This window comes from Empidonax traillii, unplaced genomic scaffold (assembly GCF_003031625.1).
Source record: "Empidonax traillii isolate 1590-97213 ecotype Southwest subspecies unplaced genomic scaffold, ASM303162v1 scaffold409:size521033, whole genome shotgun sequence".
NCBI lineage: Eukaryota > Metazoa > Chordata > Aves > Passeriformes > Tyrannidae > Empidonax > Empidonax traillii.
Window position 1 is genome coordinate 451,976 of NW_020955602.1, and position 21,830 is coordinate 473,805.

General features: G+C 36.8%; 1 protein-coding gene across 4 annotated transcripts; it reads right to left on the reverse strand.

The window, feature by feature from the left end:
• Positions 1-175: 175 nt before the first annotated feature.
• NSUN6 (NOP2/Sun RNA methyltransferase family member 6) lies at positions 176-21,480 on the reverse strand. 4 transcript variants are annotated; one of them, XM_027893891.1, is made up of 12 exons: positions 21,387-21,480; positions 19,336-19,421; positions 18,472-18,627; positions 16,727-16,806; positions 15,905-16,014; positions 13,027-13,183; positions 11,587-11,668; positions 10,472-10,591; positions 6,682-6,826; positions 4,826-4,974; positions 3,875-4,000; positions 176-1,007 (listed from the first exon to the last, which is right to left on the reverse strand). In XM_027893891.1, the coding sequence occupies exons 1-12, from the start codon at positions 21,454-21,456 to the stop codon at positions 795-797; spliced, it is 1,494 nt and encodes a 497-aa protein (XP_027749692.1). In that variant the 5' UTR covers positions 21,457-21,480; the 3' UTR covers positions 176-794. The 4 variants fall into 4 exon arrangements, with proteins under 4 accessions (XP_027749692.1, XP_027749695.1, XP_027749694.1 ...); XM_027893894.1 differs by having other exon boundaries at positions 519-1,007; positions 13,027-13,180; positions 16,727-16,803; XM_027893893.1 differs by having other exon boundaries at positions 519-1,007; positions 16,727-16,803.
• Between the last annotated feature and the right edge of the window lie 350 nt (positions 21,481-21,830).

The following is a 21,830-nucleotide window of genomic DNA, read 5'->3' on the forward strand; positions in this document are numbered from 1 at the left end:
ATGGTATTATGCATTGTTTTCTGTCTTTTAATATATTAATCACAACTGTGGCCCCTTCTGTTGCAAATGTTTGATTTTAAAATTGTCACTTGTCAGCCAGTTCAGTAGGCTATTTCAGAACCAATACAGTTTATGCATGGGAAGTTTGATGTTGAAACAATATTTATTTACATTCCCAGAGTGAGATGGTTTAATATATTCATGCTGCTATAAAAGACATGCTACAAAGCCTAATCGTATTTTGTGTATATACTATGTGTACAGAGAATCTTGCTTGTATTAAAATAAAAGAGAAATGAGGTTCTAAGTATCAATTTATAAAACAGTTCTTTGTAACATATTACACTGTTTCGTAAAGCACTTTTTAATGAAACATTAACTATCAGTAAGCCTCCATAGAAACTTCCTTTTCAACAATTCATTATAATAGCTCCCATCTTTTTTTAATATTGTTTGCATTTCATGAAGTAGCTTACATCCCCTTCCTACACTTGCTGCACCACATAAGCAACACCAATATGAGTGAAAATACTTGTCATTCAGGCACTGACCTGCTGTAAATACGAAAGTGAAGGAAGACTTAAAAATGACACTACCCTTCCCCCACCCATGACTTTCTTGCTGCAACCTGTGGCTCTTTCCCATCAGAACAGCTGGCAGATTTTACTGCTGCCATGGCAACCCTGCCGTCAGTCCGTTGGCTTGGTAACACTGCAGCAGAAAGAAACGCACTTCACGTCTGAACTGTTCTTAGACGCACTGAGGTATTTTTTTCAGGTTGCATTCCCAGATCCTTATTTACTCTTCGATTTAATAAATTTTGCAATGAAAAATCCTATGCAGTCCTTATTTGCCAGTGAGATCAGGTCATCTTCTCTGGAATCTTGCAAAGAATTAATATCCATTCCTTGCAATGTCACAGCAGCTGGATCAAACCTCTGCAGCAGCTTCAACTGATCAAGTGACAGTCCAGCTCCCTTCATGCCTTCTCCTCCAAGGTGAGGTTCCTGTTCAAGTAGCAAAGAAAAGCAAATTATTGCATCTGTAAAATTCTTAAATGCCTTAAATATATTCTGCTGAGTATATGCAGAATACTTCACTGGTAATGTGGACAAGTTAGGTTTGTATCATTCACATCGGGGAGGATTCAGAAGAATTGTGACCTATTCTTGCCTTCATCTGGCCAATATTATACAAACATATATAAAAGGTTCAGAGTACTTTGAGGAGGTGGTGGTGCCTCTCATCCACTTCAACCCGTCACTCAGAGCACTTGTTGACAATGGGTACACAGGTCTAAGTCAATTCATTACTCAAAGGACTGAAACATCACAAGAAAGCTGTTATCACCAGACAGTTGGTCCAAAGATTTTAGGTTGCCACTTTTAAATGATGCAGCACTTCTGTGTACTGACTAATATCTGTGTACTGACTAATAGCTATAAGAAAGTCAAAAATAGTCATTCCTTAGCCCATTACTAATATACTCAGTAACAGTACTAGAAATACCTGGATTCTTCACATTAAAAACTTCAACTGCAGAGACTGAAAGCCTCAGTCCAGAATACTTTATTGCCTGAGAAGGCATCATTCTGGCAAATGATGCAGCAGAAAAATCTGAACTTCAGATTTTTTATATGTCATGTAATAAGACTAACAGATAAATGGGACTACTGTTACATGTGTATGGGGTAGAGAAAAAAAGAAATCAATGCTTCGGTATCTGAATTCAGGAGATGACATTTGGCATCAAAATCCTGGAGAGGAGAAGGGCTTAAAAACACAGCCCTTTTCTCAGTGTTTCTTGTAAATAGCCTCGAGTGCTTTTTATTTAATATACTCCTGAAATCTAATTCTTAGCTGGCTTTGCTTTCAATGCATTCATTAAGGAATAGAAAAAAATGTGCAAAAGCTAGCACTGCAATGTCAAAAGTAGATCTCCTTTGTCAATCTAGTCTAATGTAGTCTATAATGCAGCCTGCAGCAGAGCATTTTGTCAGTCACCACACTTTGCAGACACATCTCACCCAGTCAGCACATGATGTGACTTAGTTGCTTAACCACATTACTGTGTGCAGTAAAGCTAAGCAGCCAAGAGGTTGTAGCCTGATTCTTCTCTTCCTTGCCCTCAACAGCATTGCAATGCTTTCCAGGTAAAAGACAAAAAGAAGTGTCTATTGCAAATTGAGACAAAAATAACATACAAAGGGAGACAAGGGTAGCAACTTGAAGTAATGTAGTAGAAGGATGGAAAGGTAGAAATCTATGGAAAACAGTATTGCACAGGTTGGAGCAACTTGCTCAAAGAAAGACCAGTGTTTTCGTATACCTATTCGTTTTTCCTTCCAGTTAAGTTACTGCATTTAAGCTGATCTACAGTATCTCCTGTGTAACCTCTAAGAGGAAGTCTGCACAATGGATCAGCTGCCATATGGTAACTTCCACCTTTGAGAACAACACCTATGGCTCCCATCTCCTGTTCTATCCTTACTCACCTTACCCAGCATGATTCCAGGATCTGTTGCCAAACTGAGAAAGTGGGAAACAGTGGACTGAGTATAAAAGGAGGTGTCCACTAAGTGACTAAAGAACATGGGAAATAAATACATAAAGGAACATGAGGAAAGTAGCCTTAGACTCCAGTGTCCTGTTCATCGGAAAAGATCACCTTACTTTACACTACTGGAGAACTGGTTATAAGGTACTATAAACTATGGGGAAACAATTCAGTGTCATTTAATTTAAAACATACGATTCACAAAAGATTTATTCTTATGGCATTTGTGTGTGAAGAACAGTGCTTTGTTTAAGACTGATATTACTGGTGAGAGAAAGTCTATTAAACCAGAATTAACTCTGCATTTGAGTTAATAGGGCTTTTGTTTTGCTTTGTCATTCTATCAAGGTGAATTTTTTTTATATTGTTAGGTAAAACGTATAATATTAGTTGAAATGGCTGGAACTGAAAATTCCTAGTAAATGGATGGTAAGAAAGCAGACAGAAGAACAGAACAAACAAATCCTTGAAGAACAGCTTCAGTTCTGCTAAATCTTTACCAGCCTTCATATAATTTCTTATTGTATACATGTTGTATATATTTTGTTAATTTCAGTTAAAAGGTTCATCTAAACTTCTTAAGACAGGTACAAGTTACCACAGAATGTATAAGTGCGCTAAACAGGTATTGGAGTTAGATTTTTCCTTAAAGCCATGATGATAAACAATTACCCCACCCAGCTCATCACATCATCAGAGGAAGAGTGATGCATACAGACTGATGCCAGACTCCCTCAAAGTACTAATAAAGGTAACAGATATTTTTGAACTGTATGAACTGTATGTGGTATAGATAAAAAAATTCTAGCCTGAGATTTGTTCCCTCATTGCTTTAAATAAAGCAAAAATAGCACCCATACATATAAAATCTTCCTTCCTCAAGATACATGTTTATTTTCACTTATGTCCCCTCCTTTATGTATGTCTTCATGACTTCAGTGGCATTAATAAAACAATTTTCACCTTTCCTGTCAATGTGCAAAAGAAGATAATAAAATATATGCATTAATGAACAATTGCAAGAGAAATTTTAATGTCAGAACTATCTATTGTCCCTGTTGTACTTTAAAAGACTGTTGCAAATATCAAAATAACCACAATAAACAGTGGGAAACTACTTAATGATCCCTAAATGAAGCTCAATTAAGCACAAAATTAAATATTAAAAAAGCTGAAATCCTCGTGTTATTTCTATCCACAGCAGTTAAAATTGTCCACAGTGAAAAAGAGATGTATTGATAGTAAATATAGTGTGCAACTTTACAGTTCCAAAACAAGCTAATTAGATTGTGTGAAGTACCCTAAAAATACTATTACCTGTGGATGAAGCTGGAGGTATGGAAATCTTTTCAGGGCCCAAGCAACTTGCTCTTCGTTTTCAGAAAGTGTAATGGTACATGTACTATATACTAAAACACCTCCTGGCTTCAGCAAGTTCACTGCCTGCAAGGAGAAATAAAAAATAGTACAGCTTATTTTTAAATGTAAAACCTTTCATATTAAGCAACATTAACCAAGAATCCATTAAGCTATAATATTAAAACTTAGCACTTAATTAAACTCAATTCTTTCTAGCATGGGCATTAGGATTCTAACTCTTCTCAGGGAATACAGTAAAGGATCCCATGGATTAGAAAGGTTCTTCTTTCTAAACAGGCATTATAGCTCATGCAGTTTATTAACGACATTGAGATGATTCACCTTGTAAGAGCTGTTATTTATACAGCTCTGTATATCCCAGACAGATTAGGTCTGTTTTCACCACCTGCTGCCAACCATGGATACACAATACTTTTATCAGTTATATTAGATGTCAACTGTTTCCACATATTTGGCATAAGAGCTATATCTATGGTGCTTTTCAAGCTGTCATTCACTTTGAATATGTGTCATTCAGATTTAGACAAGTTGCATTAAATCTTATCTTTCAGCATCAGCCCAAGCACACTCCTTAGCATGATCCTAAGAAACCTTCTCTGTGACTTAGACCCTTGCAATTATTTTAAACTAAAAGTGATGAAACTGACAGATTAAAAAAAACACAGAGGTTTTTATTTACTAGGAATTACATATACCTTTCCCATGTTCCAACGAATTGACTTCACCTAGCAATAGATATGCTGGAACTGAGAGGTTAACTGGACCCTTACACTTCCTAGCTGCTGAAAAGGTAGGGAAAATAAGGCACCATTTTTTTTGGTATGAAGTTTTATGCTGCAAAAGCATTTATGTTCTATTTAGCTTATCTACTCAATGTTTAATACATACCACAGTGAAAAGCTTGCGCTGTAGTGGCTGGTAAGAGGTCACTTCCTTTAAAGTTGAAGAATAAGACATGTTTGGTCTCTGTCCCATCCCACTACACGGAGCATCAAGAAGAATTCGGTCAAATGATTCTGGTAAGAATGGAGGTCCTTCTGTAAAAAGTGGAGAGTAATGTAAAATTTGTGTTTCTTTCTTTGAAACTTCACGGTAGAAAAGGACAAGCTGTTACTGCTTCCTTGATGTAAAACATTAATGTGCTATAGACAGTGTCTGCAAAAGTATTCTCAGCTAGAGACAAGTCTCAGCACTGCTGGTGGTGGTTTTCAGCTCCCAGAAAACTAAACAGTTTAAGTTCTGTGAGCTCAAAAATTATCCCTTTAGGCAATAATATTTTTTAAAGTTAATTTAGTAATTTGAAAGTAAAATGTAAAAGTAATCAAACAAAAAAGAGGAGATATGATTCGTCAGAGATGCTGAGTACAGAGCTGTAATGAACAACTGAAACAAACCTTTACTGAGAGACACCTGCAGTTAATTGTTACGACTGCCTTAAATAATAATAATTGGACTGTCTATATAATAACTATTTCTTGTGATGCATGCATATCTGTAGAAAATAAAGCACTTCATAATAACATGAACCATTACAAGTTCTAATGTGTGACGTGCTGTCTCCATGGCAGAACAATTCAATAAACAAGGACTGTGAAGACAAGAACAATTTCTTAACTACTCCTTGGATGATAAGGGAATACGTATCTTCTACATGCAGAGCCTATGCTTTAATCCGGACCCCACTGGCTCAATAGACCAAAAGTTTCTACCTCCTCAGTTCTAGAGAGGCTGTCCAGCTCAGCATCTCCAGGTACTACTGCTACCATACTTGTACTATCATACTACTGCTAACTAGCTTGTTCCTGCACTACAAAAGGAGTCTATCTGATCTATCTACTTCTGATCCATTACTAAAATGTTCAAAATATGTCATATCTTGCTTGCAGGGATGTACAGAAAAGCCTTCACAATCCCTGAGTAGTACATCTTGCTCTTGTTCACTGGTGTAATTGCTACATACCACCTACAATATTTAATGTTCATGAAGAGACTATAAAGAAAGTATCTTTGTTCCTCCAAAGCAGGAATGACTTGCAAGGCATAGGGACAAAGAAGGTGAATTATGCAATCTGATTCCTACTTAGGCTAACCAGTGACTGAGATAAAATAGAGTGAGAAAGAACAGCATACATACATACACAGCAAACTAAAAATAATCAAGACAGCAGATACCATTTAAATTATTCCGTCATGGGAACAGAACCAGTATCATAACTGCAGCACTTCAGAAAAGCAAATGAAATGAACTTAAAATAATACACTGTGCTCCTACATAACTTTCCCCTGAACAGCTGAACAAACATCCATGAACTAAACCTTGCAACACTCCTGGGAGTTAGGTATTAATAACCCAATTTTACTGATGAGGATTATGAGGCAGAAAAGCCAAGCAAGTCTGTAAAAATAATTTTTTTCTCAGACTTGGTCAGACAGTTCAGAGTATGGGGTTAAATGTGATCATGAAAGAAGCTTTAAGGCTTCTTTTCTCTTTGATATTATCTGGGAAAGGAATGCATTTCCTTTGAGTATATTAGGTTGTGATAAGGACAGATCATTTGACTTTTGTATTTGCTTCATAGAGAAGATGATAATCACAAAAGAGTATAAAATAAAAGCGCATTCACAGCGATGAAGCAACTTAGGAATCTGCCAAAATTTTAAGGACTTGTAGACCTGTGGCAGGTTTAATTCTGTGAGTGCAAAACATTAGTATTTTCTTCTAAAAGCCAAATTGTTTATTTTACCTTGTTCATCCTCTCGCTTCTCAACTGAAAGAGCCTTTGTTCCATCATAGCAAAAGGCCTTAATGCAATTCAATTGTAGCAATTCAGCGTTCAGCTTGATTTTCTTGACCTTGTTAGCTATCCTGTCCATGGCAATTACTTCACCCTGAAAAAAAAAAGAAGTTTTCATCAAAAGCATAGGGATTAAATGGATGTGCATTTTCTGATTTCTTTTCCTCCCTCAACCATAAGCAGTGAAATGAATAAAGCATACTTTTCCCTACAGAATCATTTTATTCTTAAATCCACACTCCTGCAGTCCTTGTTTGCCCATAGTCTCAATGATACCCACATTAGTCCAGATACTAGTCTGAAGCTGTGTGCCTTCTGACTGGCACTGGCTGCTCAGTACTGTCAGTCTAAGGAACCCTATAATGTCCGACTTTGGCAAGTGGATTTTTTGTTTATTTCCTTTTTGTCTGCTTTTAACTGTTTTACTGGGCATTAAAGTAAAAATGTAATCATTTGAAAATGGTAGAAACCTCAAATACCTGGTAAAATAGGTCAATAGGTTTAAATTTGCATTGATATGGTAACAAACACGACAACATACAACTCAGTCCTGAGGAAATGAGGTCCACAGCCCTGCCTCTGACTTGCTCAGACTCATAACATACTGTTATACTTGCAGTAGTTGTCACTCAATTTATTTTGGGAAAGAGTGTAAATACTAGAATAAATTTAGAGGTGGGAGGAGGGAAATCAAAATTTTTCTTTTCCTCTCTCAAGATAAATTAAAATAGACACAAACCACTAACTGCTACATCAAATCTGTGAACACAAAGAAAAGTAAACAGCAGCATCAGGAAAATCCAAAAACCATAATAGTATTTAAAAAACGCACAAAACAATGACCAAAACCCTCTACTAGACTTGCTATAGCAAAATAGAATCTGCTGAGGAAACATGACAACTTTTCTCCACTTTATGATGGCTCTCTAAAGGCTTATGGAAGGGTAACATGCCTAAAATAATGTAAAAAATTTTAAAAATAAGGATAAGCTGTTGTCTGTATGTCATGTAGCCATTATGTAGGTCTAGGACTGAGAAGTACAAAACGATATATGTTGCATCAATGATGTCCAGCCTTCAGGTACTGTGAGCCAAATCACCTCTTACAGCAGCGTTCATGAACCACGTGCCACTGCTTCTCCCCTAACATCATTCGACCCCTTGCACATGTACACTAAGAAATGACTGTAATTCAAAGTAACATCTGTTGCTATAACAGGATTTGCAGCATGTGCAGTATGTGGATATAAAGAGGTCATAAAATCACAGAATGGTTTGGGTTGGAAGGGACCTTAAAATATCATCTCATTCCAACCTCCCTGCCATGGACAGGAACACCTTCCACTAGACTGGGTTGCTCAGAGTCCCATCCAACCTGGTCTTGAACACTTCCAGGGATGGGGCATCCACAGCTTCTCTGGACAGCCTGTTCTAGTGCCTCACCACCCTCTGAGAAAAGAATTCCCACCTCATATCTGTGTTTCTTGTGTAAAAATCACTCTTCTTTTTTATAAGCCCTCTTTAAGTATTGGAAGGCCACAATGAAGCCTTCCCTTCTCCAGGTTGAACAGCTCAAGCTCTTTCAGCCTGTCTTCATAGCAGAGCTGCTCCAGCCCTCCGATCACCCCCACGGCCTCCTCTGGACCGACTCTAGCAGGTTCACTTTCCTGTGCTGGGACCCCAGAACCATATACAGCACTCCAGGTGGTGTCTCATCAGAGCAGAGCAGAAGGGCAGAATCACCTCCCATCACCTGCTGCTCACACTGCTTTTGATGCAGCCCAGGATATGGCTGGTTCTGGGCTACAAGTGCAACTTATCCACCAGCACCCCCAACTGAAGCAGGACTGCTTTCAGTGAGTAGTTCTTTCAGTCTATCAGCTTGAGATTGCCTGAACCCAGGTGCAGGAGGCTGCACTTGGACTCGTTGAATCTCAGGAGGCTCCCATGGGCCCACTTCTCTAGTCCAGGTCCCTTTGAATGACATCCTGCCCCTCAGGTGTATCTGCACCTCTCAGCTTGGTGTCATTGGCCAACTTGCTGAGGATGCACGTGATCTCATTATCTGTCATTGGTAAAGGTACTAAAGAGCACTGGTGACAAGAAGGACCAGTGAGGAACAAAGCTCATCACAGGCCTCCACCCCGTCATGAGAGCCATTGGCCACAACTCTCTGGCTGCATCTTGAGAGACTCTCAGGAAAAAGAAGGAGCTGGCAGACACTTCTTCTCCATGTGACCCATGTCAGCCACTGCCAGAAAAACTACCTGAAAGATATCTGGAAAAAACGGTGGTCTGAACTGGGATACTAATAAATTCTCAAGTGTTAACTATTCCAAATTCCTATTTAAAAGCTCTTAACAGAGTAATTTTACATCTTGATTATCTCATCTAAAACAATACATTGATTTCTACAATTATATAGCAAAAAAGAAAGATTGATTCAAATATTCTGAAATGTTAATGATTCAATATACCATCCATGGAAATTTAGTATAGAAAATCTATGAATGGAACTTGGAAACCAAAAACCAGTGCTTTTTTCAATATCTTTATCTTTCCATATATTAAAATTATATACTCAAAAAAGGAAAATCAATTCAGATTAATATTCAATATCTGTATTCTTACTCTTTACCACTTCAGCTGGAGGTAAGCACAATCAAAATATGTAAAGTGACTAAGGATACATACACAGATGGAAAAACTATAGATGTAAATGAATATATGACAGAAATATGTGATTTACAGACTTCCTTTAATTATCTCACTGAAATTCTTTACTAGGAGCTTTATACATTTATCTAATAAGTGTCCTATGACTTTCTAATGACTATTGCAAACGTTCCATAACGAGGGAAGAAAACACTTAGACAGACAAACCATCACAGAATTGAATACATGCCTTTTCTAAAGACATTCATATCATTACACTCTGTACTTCCCATGAATGCACTGTCAAAGTACTGCATAATGTAACTGTATGACTTCTAAATGATCTGATATATTCTAATAGCCCTATACCAACAAAAGTAATAACACCTTACAAAATTTTTAGAGGAAACATTACATGCTTTTCCCCTCTCTGCTAGAAAAGAGAAACCTGTATTTCACTGTGCATATAGCTACTTAATATATGCAAATTTTTATTCCTACATTCTTATATGATTATGTGCTGTTTTCCATTGTCTTTCTCTACATATTGTTTTGTTTCTTTCTCATGAGATAGCTTTGGATTTTCTACCATAGAATGACAAATTCAGACTAGAAATTCAGTCTAAGATTCATATCTGTATGCATAATTGATAATTTTTACTGAGAACAAAGTTAATTGGATTAGGAACTTTTTAAAATGTTTTTTGTACAGTTGTGCATTTCTTTCACACATAGTAGTAACCCCCAATTTTCATGTATCTCAGTTTTGTGATGTCACCATATTCCCGCATAACTTTGCCTTGCATGTTACAAATTCTTTGATTAAGAATAAATCAGTAGTATTTAAAAGTGAAATTAAATATATTTCAACAAGTCAATTTGCAGCAAATAAGGTTTTAAATGTGATGGTGACTTTTAGATAAAGTCTGTTACTTTCAGTAACTCTGATGTGTAGCAAAATATATTGGTAAGCAGAATGTCAAAATTATCTGCTCATTCTGACACCTAAGTGAAGGGACCTGTACAAATGAACAAGGGTCAGACTTTCTTCCTTAGACAGAAAATTCCCAATGACTTTCCTTACCTGGTCATGCATTAATGTTGCAAGATGGGTTGCTTTTCCTCCAGGTGCAGCACACATATCCAAAATTTTCTCTCCTGGTTGAGGGTTTAAAATGTGGCTCACAACCACAGAAGGTAAATTCTATCATAAAAACAAATATGGGAGAAATCAAATCTTATACCCTGCATCATTCCTTTACTAAGGAATGAAAAACTCGTTGAATAAAATAATTCATTCAGCAGTGAAAATACCTATGATATTGCTCTCAGTTCTTTAACAGAAAATGAACTATTTGCATAATATAAATGGGACAGTATAGGTCATAAGTCTCCAGTGGCTAGTTTTTATTTAAAGCTATATATGAGTGTCTACGAATGAAGTTTAAGAATTCATGACTACAGTGCTAGAAGTCAAAATAAGCTGATACTCTGCGTCTGTCTCAGACACAGAGCAGCTATGTCTATTACAAATTTATTAACCTGTTTGTTGGAACATTTAGTATATTAATAAACTGACACAGTACACTAAAGAACAGTAAGAACAATAGGCAGAAGTTGAAACTTGCTGAATTAAATTACCAAGAAGCTGAACTGCACTATTAATTGTATAAACAGAATAGGTGCTCTGAAGAGAAATAATGTGCAATATTTGTGTGCAGTATTGCATCTCAGACAATACGGAAATATTCTCTTCGCAGTTAAACACAAAGGTATAAAAACCTTTTAAAGTTGTCTTTAGTACTTAAATAATAGCTTAAATGTTAGGAGATTTTCCTGAGAGTCTGCAGAATTATGTACCCTGAAAGAGGCAGATTCCAAAAACTAATATGAACTAGAGTTCATAGGGATATTCCAAAACCTAACAGTTCTATGCAGAGTATCTGTGCAAAAAGAATTTCTACATTTTTAAATATCTCTTAAGTCACTTTGAAGTCCCTTATCATATCTCTGTCACAGTATGATTAAACCACCTACATGTAGACACTGACTTCATTCCAAATGCTTTGTTTTCCTTAAATCTGAAGACTGAATTAGATGCTAAAATCCACAATGAATATATAAAGCATTAGAGTGTGCTAAGAGGATATTCATTATTCTGTAAATAGTACAGACTTTTTATTTTTGTAACAAACATACCTGTAAAAACAAATGACTAGGTAGCACATTGTCAAATGAAGGACTAAGGTAGACTGGTTCTATCATTCTTACACCTAGCCCCCTGAAAAACATAAAAAATTTTATATTTATTTATTTATTTATATATATATATATATATTTATATATAAATTTTAACAGTATTAAATTTAAATCATTATGCTTACAAATAGCAGCTTAAAACAACAATCTTACAAAAATGAAAGATCTTATAAATCAAAGAAAAACACTTTCATACTTCTGTAATATGATATTCTTTAAAATTACATCATTGAGTAAACCATGACCAAATATGCACTATATTGTAAGTTGGAATCATCTCTAAAACTGCAGAAAGCAAAATTATGTTTTTCTACACAGGACAAACCAAGATCTAATCCAAGCCTTCATACTGTAAAGAAATGCATAAAACCAGTTTTAAACATGTTAGCTTCAATCCATAACTGATATGGCTAGCCATGTATACACCCAGGGCACTGGCATATGATTTCCCACATAGATTTTCCTCCATTTTCTAAACTGAGATTTCAGCCAAATAACTACAGAAATCCTATATGAAAAGCCTTACAGGAACACTGATTTGTGTGCAAAGCAAAGGTCTGAAGTTAGAAGTTACCTGAGGTTTTAAATATGGATGAAATCCTGACACAGATTTGTTAAAAGAAATGTATCAGGAAACTGACAACAAGAAAAAGAAAACCAAGAAAAAGCAATTCTGAGCCTGAAAAAAAGATTACTGAAGAGAACAAGGATGAGTATTATTTTGCATAGGTACTGGATAGTCCAACATGGAGAAGGAAAGATATGAGAAAGCAAACTTGTAGACACCAGATTCAGTGTTACATACTGCTACTCCATGTCAACAACTCTAAAGGATATATTCTACCACTAGTCCTACTATATTTAAGCTCTCATAAAGGAGAAATCCTCCAACAATCTCTCTAGATCTTTCGTAGTTTGTTCTCAGGATGTAAAGCCTCAGTCATTAATTTAATGTCCATGCTCTTTTACAATTACTTTTTATATGTGTTTTAGATGACAGGAGAAGAATGAACCATGCTTCAGCAACAAAATAGAAAAGCAAGTAATCTTGAAATAAATAACTACCTAGGCAGATGCTATTAATTTTTTTAAGATATCTGACCTTATGTTCTGTCCCCTGTCCCACTGAAACAAAGGCCCCCACAGATATTTTTAAAAGATGGAGAAATTGATAAGGCTGCACTTCTGTTCCATCCAAACAGGGAAGCGGCTCAGAATAATTCACCATAATGCAATTTTGCCACAGTGAGACCATTTGTCAGTTCTGTTTGTTCTATATTGCTGAAGTCATATGCTGTACATAAATTATGAAAAAGCTCCTACTTATTTCCTCCTACTACTCATGTAAACTCATGTAGATTGCAGTTACAATGGACTTACTTCAATGGGCCACTTGAACTGAAGATTTCACTACGACTCAGTTCTGAAATCCCATTTCCAAGGAAAACTTTGACTCCATCAAATTCTTTGGCTCCTCTTTTACACTTCCCTTCAATATCCGAATACACTGAGACCAGATCTCCAGCTTTCACAACTGCAGAAAGAAGAACAGAAACTCCCAGACCAACATGACATTTAACAAAACAGTAGCGACCAAATAATTTAGGATTCTCAGTAGACTACTTCAACTCCTGTATCATATCAGACTTTAAACTTTCTTCATCTAATCAAAGATGGAGATTAGCTGATATAAAGCTTGAAAGTGTTAGGTGGTAAATAGTGGCTACCAAATGACTGGAGCTACTGAGAAGCACCAAGCTGCAAGTCAGATAGTGTGCCTTGTTTTCTAAGAGATTACAAAATCTGCACTTTATTTATTTGATCACAGCAAGGTCACCTGTAAGTTTTCCTCACACTCTTCAGGATCCAGTTCCCTCTGTGTGCTCCAAGCCCACGAGTACATCAAACAACACTGGTTTGCACTTACTAAACAAAGACAGTAACGCTAAATTTGTCTAATGACCTCCCAATAGCTAGGTAGAACACAGGTATAGCTGCTTTTTCTCTAACTATTGCTTTGATGCAGGTGATTATACATTCTCTTTCTGGTCTGTTTTTCTTCCCTTTGAAGCAACTGCTGTTCTCAATAATCCTCTTAGAGAGTTTTTTATCTCCAATTAAAACCTACCAGATCAGTAAAGTTGTAAATATACACCAAACACTAGAAGCATAATCATGCAGACTTTAAAAGACTTGCTGAGTCAGAACAGAAATAGATGGAAAAGGGGGATGGTTTAGGTAATTTTGTAGAAGAGTGACCAAGCGCTCTGCACTGACTGGATGAAAAATGTTAGAAGTAAAGGCCTCTTCTCAAAGCAACAAACAATTTTCCAAAATTACATTTCTGACATGAGTGACAGTCTGGAGGTACCAGATGGTATAACAAGTAAGATTAATGACAGTTCAGCTTCCCAGGAATTCTTTAAATTGCACTTGGGAATCCTTTTTTTCCATTTTCAAGTAGCCTTCTGATTATGCACAAATACCCTGAAAATTTTAAATGGTAATATTTGTTGGGTAGCCACTGAATTTTTTTTTTTTACATAGCTTCTTTTTACACAGTGACACAAAATATTATGTGGTAGCTCACTGTTACTCTCTGATCAAACTTCACTGAACAAAATCCTGGAGCAATTTAACTCTTCCATCAAGCATATCTGCCAATTATGTTTTGCAGTATTCAAACAGAAATGATTTTATTTCACTCTCTGCTGACAATCGTCCTTTCAGAATATGTTAGTAGTGTATACAGTTCTTAAGCTTTTTGTAGCTTATATCAGCATTCCATAAACATAAAGCTTGGGCTTTGATTAGTTAAATTAAACTCAAAGTCCCCCAATCATTTGTTTACCCTCATTTGGCTTGGAAGTTTGGTGATGAAATGTCTTCTTGGTTTTCATACTTTTTTTTCCCTACTTAGACCATCTGTGCTTAATACAGCCTTATTATATTTGGCATCAAGTGGGTAGTTTGCCCTTTAATTATATTTTCTTATCTGCAATTCCCCTGAAGTGTTCCTGAAGTTTTATAGTATCTTTTCTTTTCTTCGAATTGATGTTGCATGCATAATTACATGCAGCAATTATGATAAATCACTAGCTGACTCAAAGCAGGATTTGAATATTTATTACATTGTCTAAATAAGCAGCTTCAACAACTGCTCAGGCAATACACTTATTTCATTATTGAGTTCTAGATTGAAAAACATTTCTGTTCAGTGAATTTGACTTAAGCACATGCTTAAAGCTTCTTGAAGCTTATTTTTTATTTTTCTGAAAGAGAATTGAAGAGAATTGAAGTGACTAGATAAATGCTTTCCTGACTCACTTTGTTTAATAATAAGAACCACAATGATTAGTAGATCTCCTCACAATAGAATAATAAAGTGAATCACCCAAAATTATACTGGTTTTACATAAAGTTAATTTGATCTTTAAATAAAAAATAAACAGGTTGCTTAACACAAAGCATGTATATGTAGGTTTTTTTATCTTGTCTCGTAGGCAATGAAACATAATTTCCATTTCTTAAGAATTTGACATTAAAATTGAAGATTTTTCTCATCAATGAAAAAAGATTTTTACTACATCTCTCATACACAAATAGTATCAAATGAATTTTCAATGGATAAAAAAAAATAGGGTTTTTATAGATCTGTAACTTAAAATCTGACAGGATGATGAAGGTAAGTGGCTTTGTGACTGAATGAAGAAATAACATATCTGGAAACAGTATCTATTGTATAATCAAGATACTTCCAGGCATCATCCAGATGTAGTATCCCATGTTTTCTTGGTTTTCTTTACAAGGCTGGAAAGCAGCTAACTTCTGTAATTTGTGTAATTGAACATCCGTATTAAAATTTACAGTATTAAGCTCAAAAAAATTGTTAAAAAGCCATGTTTTACTTTGAAAATACTCTTTAAAAAGGTTTTGAAATGAGACCAAGAAAGTGAAATCCTTGAGAACTAATATTTAAGGTACAAATTACATATGGAAAAGGGAATTTAAAACATGCCAGCTGAGAAATAATTAGATTTAAATTCATTACAAGTGCAATGAAAATAGCAAAAATCTCAAGAAAAAAAAGCCAGAAAAGCCTTAAAAATGTAATTAGCATAAATTACAACTATAGGATTAATTTCAGCTGTGAATAGAAAAAAATTTCATGTCACTATTTATTGGAAATTGTCATCAAAGGCTTACACTTCTTCTGTCAGCTTTACAACTTAACTTGGTGTATTCAGAGAACTCTTACATCTTGATGTAGATACGATTCCAGGGACATAAACATGTGCTCCTCGAAGTACTGCATACCCACACTGGGCTCCAACAATTACTTCAGATGGATGTTTTCGTAAGTCTTGCCTAGAAATACAAAATATAGTTCAGTTAAATAAGTATACTGAAAAAAACCCAAATGCCCGCCAAGTAAACTCTAGTTCATAAATATTGATTTGTCAGAACATAATAGAAAAACTACTTAAATATCATGTATTACATGTAAAAGATTTATTTTAGTCACAGAGAAATCAAAGGAAAGAGCCAAGAAGAAGAAAAGTCCTCAAAACAATGCAGATTCTGGCACATTCTACCAGAACCTAACATAGGAATACAAAAAAATTGTACTAGGAGGGAGAAATAATCCTCTATCCCTTTCTAGGCCAGGTGATTGTAAAGTATTTTTTTGTGTTTAAAAACTTACAAGTACTTCTTGATTACATTTGATTTCTTCCAGTGTAAAAAAAAACTGCCTGTATTTATTTATTTTATATCCCACTAGAAAAGTTCAGTTCTTCTGTATGCCACCCTACTGGCTTTCCAGGGAGGATGCACTCATGTTACATTTTCCCTGTTAAACATTAGTCTCATAAATAAGTCATGAAACTCTTTCTGTGTTTTCTTATATCTTTTAATGACTAAAACTCTGACCCGGTTAGTGTATGGACTTCCACGAGGTCATAATATAAATGAAGTTGTGCTTCAGTTATAGTGAGTTAGTTATCACAGCTGTTTAACATGAAATCTGTACGTAAAATGTGTTACAACGTTTTAAGGCGAAAGACTGAAAATTTCAAACCTGGGTCCAATGACAGGAATTAATAGGATGTCCCGGAGTTTTGGGTGCTCAAGAACTGGAACACAAAGTCCTTTGAACTGCTGTTTTATTAACAAAATACATAATTATTAGGTACTACTAATAAACTTAATATTTCAATACTTAATTAGACTGAAAACTATTTTTCCATTCATAATTTATAGCTGTAGAGCACAAAAAACAAAGGTAGTGAAAACAGATAAAAACGGGAGGGAAATAGTGTGTAAGGGGACACTCAATAGTAAAAATACTGGTGTAAAGGTCTAAACATTTAATAAACTGAGAAGTAACAAGGCCATAAAGGGATTGACTGAGAACTGATTTCGGGGAGTGGAAAAGTATTTGGACGCTCATATCCTACCACTGGCTTCTTCTTTTTTCTGAAAGAAGATTGAGTCGAGTTGTCATCAGAACACAGTAACACCACCATAGAAGCTTGGGTCTAATCTGTGTTACCTTTTTGATATTATTAGTTTGAAACAACTGTTTAACTCTACTCGCATATTGTTTGTCTTACTTAACATGCCAGGTTGGCAAAACTTATCATTTTTCTTGTCAGCTTAACTTTGGATACTGAGAGCTGAGTTGTGCAGATAGTTGAAAAAAAAATGACTGTTTTGCATTTTATAAGGGTTCCTGAATTTCAAAAAGATGATGTCTTCTCTCCTGAGGCTTCTAAATTATAGCCTTAAAGAATGTAAAACCATAAATCAGTTTGCTTCTGATAAATAAGTATTTTCCCTTAAAAAAAGAAAACAAGCCATGACCATAATTTTGTTCAAAACTGTGTTATGTGGCTTCCTTTTCTAATCACACTTCAAAATACAAAAAGTTTGTGAAAAGCCAGTCTTAAGTCAGTTTTCAGCAAAGCCTTTTCCCTTGAGGCAAAATATCATACTGCAGTACCCACTTCCAGATTTCTACAATCAAGTTAAAATTAGCATAGCTCATTACCATTCCAGCCAACAGAACACTGTCAATTGCCTCTGCATCACAGAAACGTCTTGGGTTCTGTCATGTAAGAGCTCCCTGTACACCCACTAGCATTAATAATTTACTTAAAGAAGAACTGGATCTTTTTAGACAGAGTGAAGATCTAGGGCACAATTTCAAAATAATACATTTCTTAAACATAATGGCTTATATATTATCAGATAAATAAATGCTTAAGTAAGGCCAGTAAAAATCCACAAAACTATACAAAGACTAAGAACAGGCTAAAAAAAAAAAATACAGCAGCTGCAGAGCATCACTTTGTCTTCAGTTTCTAAAACATACAGATTTTCTCACTTTCCTAAACAGTTTCTGCAATGAAATACACAGGCATACTCCTTTGATCTTAAATAAAAAGTGTTCTAAGCATGCTGAAGACAGCATACTGAACTACAGTTTTTATCTTCCATCTTTTCTAGAGACTTATGACACCTTTACAGTATTTACTACAGTAGTACCTCAATCCTATCTAAGGTTTAGATCTGTCACATGAAAAAGAGTTGGTGGCCTTTTCCCTCTATTATTGCCTTTTTTGGATGGATTAGGTGAGGAATACTGCTAGACAGTGAATTTTCATTTAACATTTAATACTGACAGGAAATTGATAAGATTGCATAATGTTAATACTACTGGACATGCATTAAGGTAAGGTATACTTTTCAGTAATGAAAAACTCTCATAATCAGGCAAAAGATGAATTGTTATTTTTGCTGTAACAAAGAAATTGCACAAACCTTCTGGATCTCTTCAAACAGCAATTTTTTCACATGTTTCACTGAGGCCAAGTGGGTATTAACTCTTACAGTTGTAAAACTTGGTGGATGAGATAGACGACTTAACAGAGATTGATATTTATTCTCTGCCTCCTGTGTACCTAAAGCTGTGATAAGCTGAAAGTGAAAGAAGAGATTTTTTATTAAAGAGATTCACACAGCAGCCTCTTACTCAGTGCAAAAGGATGCCACTGAATAAAAACTTCATAGAAATGGAGGAATATGGTTGTGTGGTGTGCAATAGTGAGAAAGGTCAATATCTGGATGTCTAATTCCACTGGAAGCCTCATAAATTTCTTGAAAAGCGCTCATTGGAAAAACAGTTGTATTTGCAAAACCACTGCAAATAGTCTGCAGCAAGTATCAAAAGTAACTACTCCGTGATAGAGATACTGTACAAAATGCAGTCCTAAGGAAATGGAAGGGTAGATTCAAAACTATGAATTAGTAACTTTCATACTGATATGCAAAAATGTAATTATTTTATCCTTTGGCATTAGGAATTAATAGACTGTCTGTCATAGTTTTGGTTCTATACTGAGGTAAGGGAGTATTTCTTGTCAATATTATGTGGTTAATAAGTGGTTAATTATCTAAGATCTCTCTTTAGTGGGATCAATTCTCTGATTTATATTAAATTTAATTTAAATTTTTATGTTACTTTGAGCCAATGGGCATAAATATTAATTTTATATTTTAAATATAAAAGTATTTTAAATAAAAACTCTGTGTCTAATGTGAGGACAATTACTTTACTGTAAGGTATTAAAGTTACACAAAAAAATTGATTATTTGGTGATGATTAGCAGTATCCATGTCACATACCTCGTTATTTCTGAACACTTTGGTGAGATACTCTTCAACTTCACACCGGAAAGAGATTTTAGGGAAAAAGGACATCTTTATAAAATCTACTGGTAAGGAATGGAAATAAACAAAATATTTTCTTAGTTATTCTTATCATATTCTCCAAGTTTATAAATGTAACGTAAGATGTACTCACAAACTAAGCTTTCTGATTTTTCTGTTTCAATAATACAATTTTACTGTACTCAACAATACTCTTAATTACATTTCAAAATATGTTCATTAACATGTTTAGCACTTGCAACCAACTCACAATGAGGTTACTGGTTTCCTTGCTGTCACCTCCTTTCCAAGCCATACCTTCCAAGGCTACTGTATCAGTGTTTGAAATATGAAGGAAGTGTTACCACCTCTAAATCCTGTCCCATTGTCCTGGTTTCAGCTAGTGTAGAGTTAATTCCTTCTCACATGCTCTTACAGTGTTGTGGATTTGGGATGAAAATGGTGTTGATAACCCACAGATGTTTTAATTTTTTGCTAAGTTGTGTTTACCCTAAGTCAGGGACCTTTTTCTTGTCTCGTGCTCTGCTAGTGAGGAAGTATGCAAAAGAAACTGGGAGGAAGCACAGCTGGGACAGGTGACCCGAGCTGACCAACGGGATATTCCACACCACTGAATGCCATGCCCAGTATATAATCTGGGGGGAATTACCCAGATGGGTTTCAGGAAGGAGGGTCTGGCATTGGGAAGGGGGGTCTGGCATTTCCCATTTTCAATGGGAAAAAATAGTACCAAGGGGATTTCAATTCTCCCAGTATAGACACGTAGACTCATACAGAAGCGTGATGCCACATCTATGCTTTTAAGCAGAGTTAATGAACATTTCAGGAAGTCACAGAATGCCTTGAAGGAGAAGTTAAGACTTGACTGTGACTAGTTCATAAAACCTGTTATGAAACGTGATCGCAGAACAGCTCCTCTGCCACAGGAACTGCAAGGTATGTGGACTCAACACATTCATTCGAATGCCAAATACCAGATGTATTTGGAGAGGAACATTATTTCAATGGAGAGGAACAATACAGAGATGAAAAGCAATTCCTCAGTTAAAAAGTGCCTTCAAAAGAATAAAACCATTTTAAGCTGCCTGGAAATGTCAAAACCACACAGCTGGAGGTTCAAAGCACACCCACATAGCCTTCAGCTTGAGCAGGGTATGTGTACCCTTTCCGTGGTCATTCTCAGAAAAGATGCAACCTATCTTAGAAAAAGGGTGATTATGATATATAGAGAATAGCTTTCAAATATGGAAAAACAGTTTGCCATCTTCAAGGCTAGGGAACATAGTTGAGAGGGGATAGAGGCTTATAAATTCAGACACGGCAGGAAGCCAGGCTGATGAGGGAGACAGCCTAGCGCCCCTCCCAGTACAAGAGCCGGACTCCAAGCGTTCAGCAGGTGCCAGGTTCGACACCTGCGAGAGGTATTGTTTTGCCCGGATCTGCTGTGCCGTACACAGCAACGGCTTGACAGATTTCAGAAGAAAGCTCTTGAGGGAGCTTCCCCTCCCTATTCACCATCTCCTTGTAGATTTCCCTGTGCCTCAGTGTGGAGGAAACTGCAGCCAGGATCACGACGCCAGACCAGCGCTTTGATCTAAATACGCACAGGGACACTGCGAGCTGTCAAACGCAGTCAGCACCAGAGATGCCGACTCTTTCAAACCTCCCTTCCCCACCCTTTCACATATGAGGAAAAAGTCAGTCAGCTCATTGCTGTGGGGAGCAGGATTTGGGGCGCTCTCCTTTATTTCCCCATCTGTCCATTACTGAAAACACCACCGGGTGGGAGAGGACACACGAAGGGACACACAGCTCTTCGCTGCTCTGCGGGGAACCTCAGCCCAGGGGCACGCGGAAGGTGCCACCGCCACCACCTCCGCCTCAGCCTCGACGGACACCGAGGGAGTGCCGGGGCACCACGAGAAGGGAGGAGCACACAGGTGCCGGTGCCGGACCGCGTTAGACCCTCCCGCGCAGACCCCGACAGGCCACCAACCCCCACCTACCGCCGGGCCAGGGCCGGTCCCGCCTCCTCCGGGGCGGCCGCAGGAAGTCCCGCCTGTGCGGAGTCGCCATGGGAGCCGGGAACGCCGCGGCGGCAGGGAGCGAGTGCAGCCCCCGTACTCCCTCCCCACTACGGGACAGGGAGGGCGGCAGCAGGACAGGCACAGGACCCCGAGGGTACCCGAGCTTGTTGGACAAGACGTTGCTGAGAGCACTTCTTTTTTTAGTGTTTCCCCTCTGAAAAAGCTGAATGAGTGGATTATAATAACAGGTTTTGTACTGCGACCCGTCCTGCATCTAAGTGCCTGTGGATTCTGGGTCTAGGGCGGAGTACGGTTCGTGCTCTCCTACTGACCTCTCCTAAGTGATAAAGCCCGGGTACCCGCTCAAGACCCCAGTATGCAGGAACCTGCAGTACAGCACTGAAAGCGAGCCCAGATGTTTTT

Bases quoted from the DNA above. Each gene is read 5' to 3' on its own strand.
- NSUN6 (XM_027893891.1), bottom strand. From the start codon at position 21,456: ATGGCGACTCCGCACAGGCGGGACTTCCTGCGGCCGCCCCGGAGGAGG. The intron at 11,669-13,026 runs GTAAGTCCATTG...TATGTTTTTCAG, and splicing joins AGTTCAAGTGGCCCATTGAA to GGGGCTAGGTGTAAGAATGA. The intron at 4,001-4,825 runs GTATGTATTAAA...TTCTCCTTGCAG, and splicing joins AGCGCAAGCTTTTCACTGTG to GCAGTGAACTTGCTGAAGCC.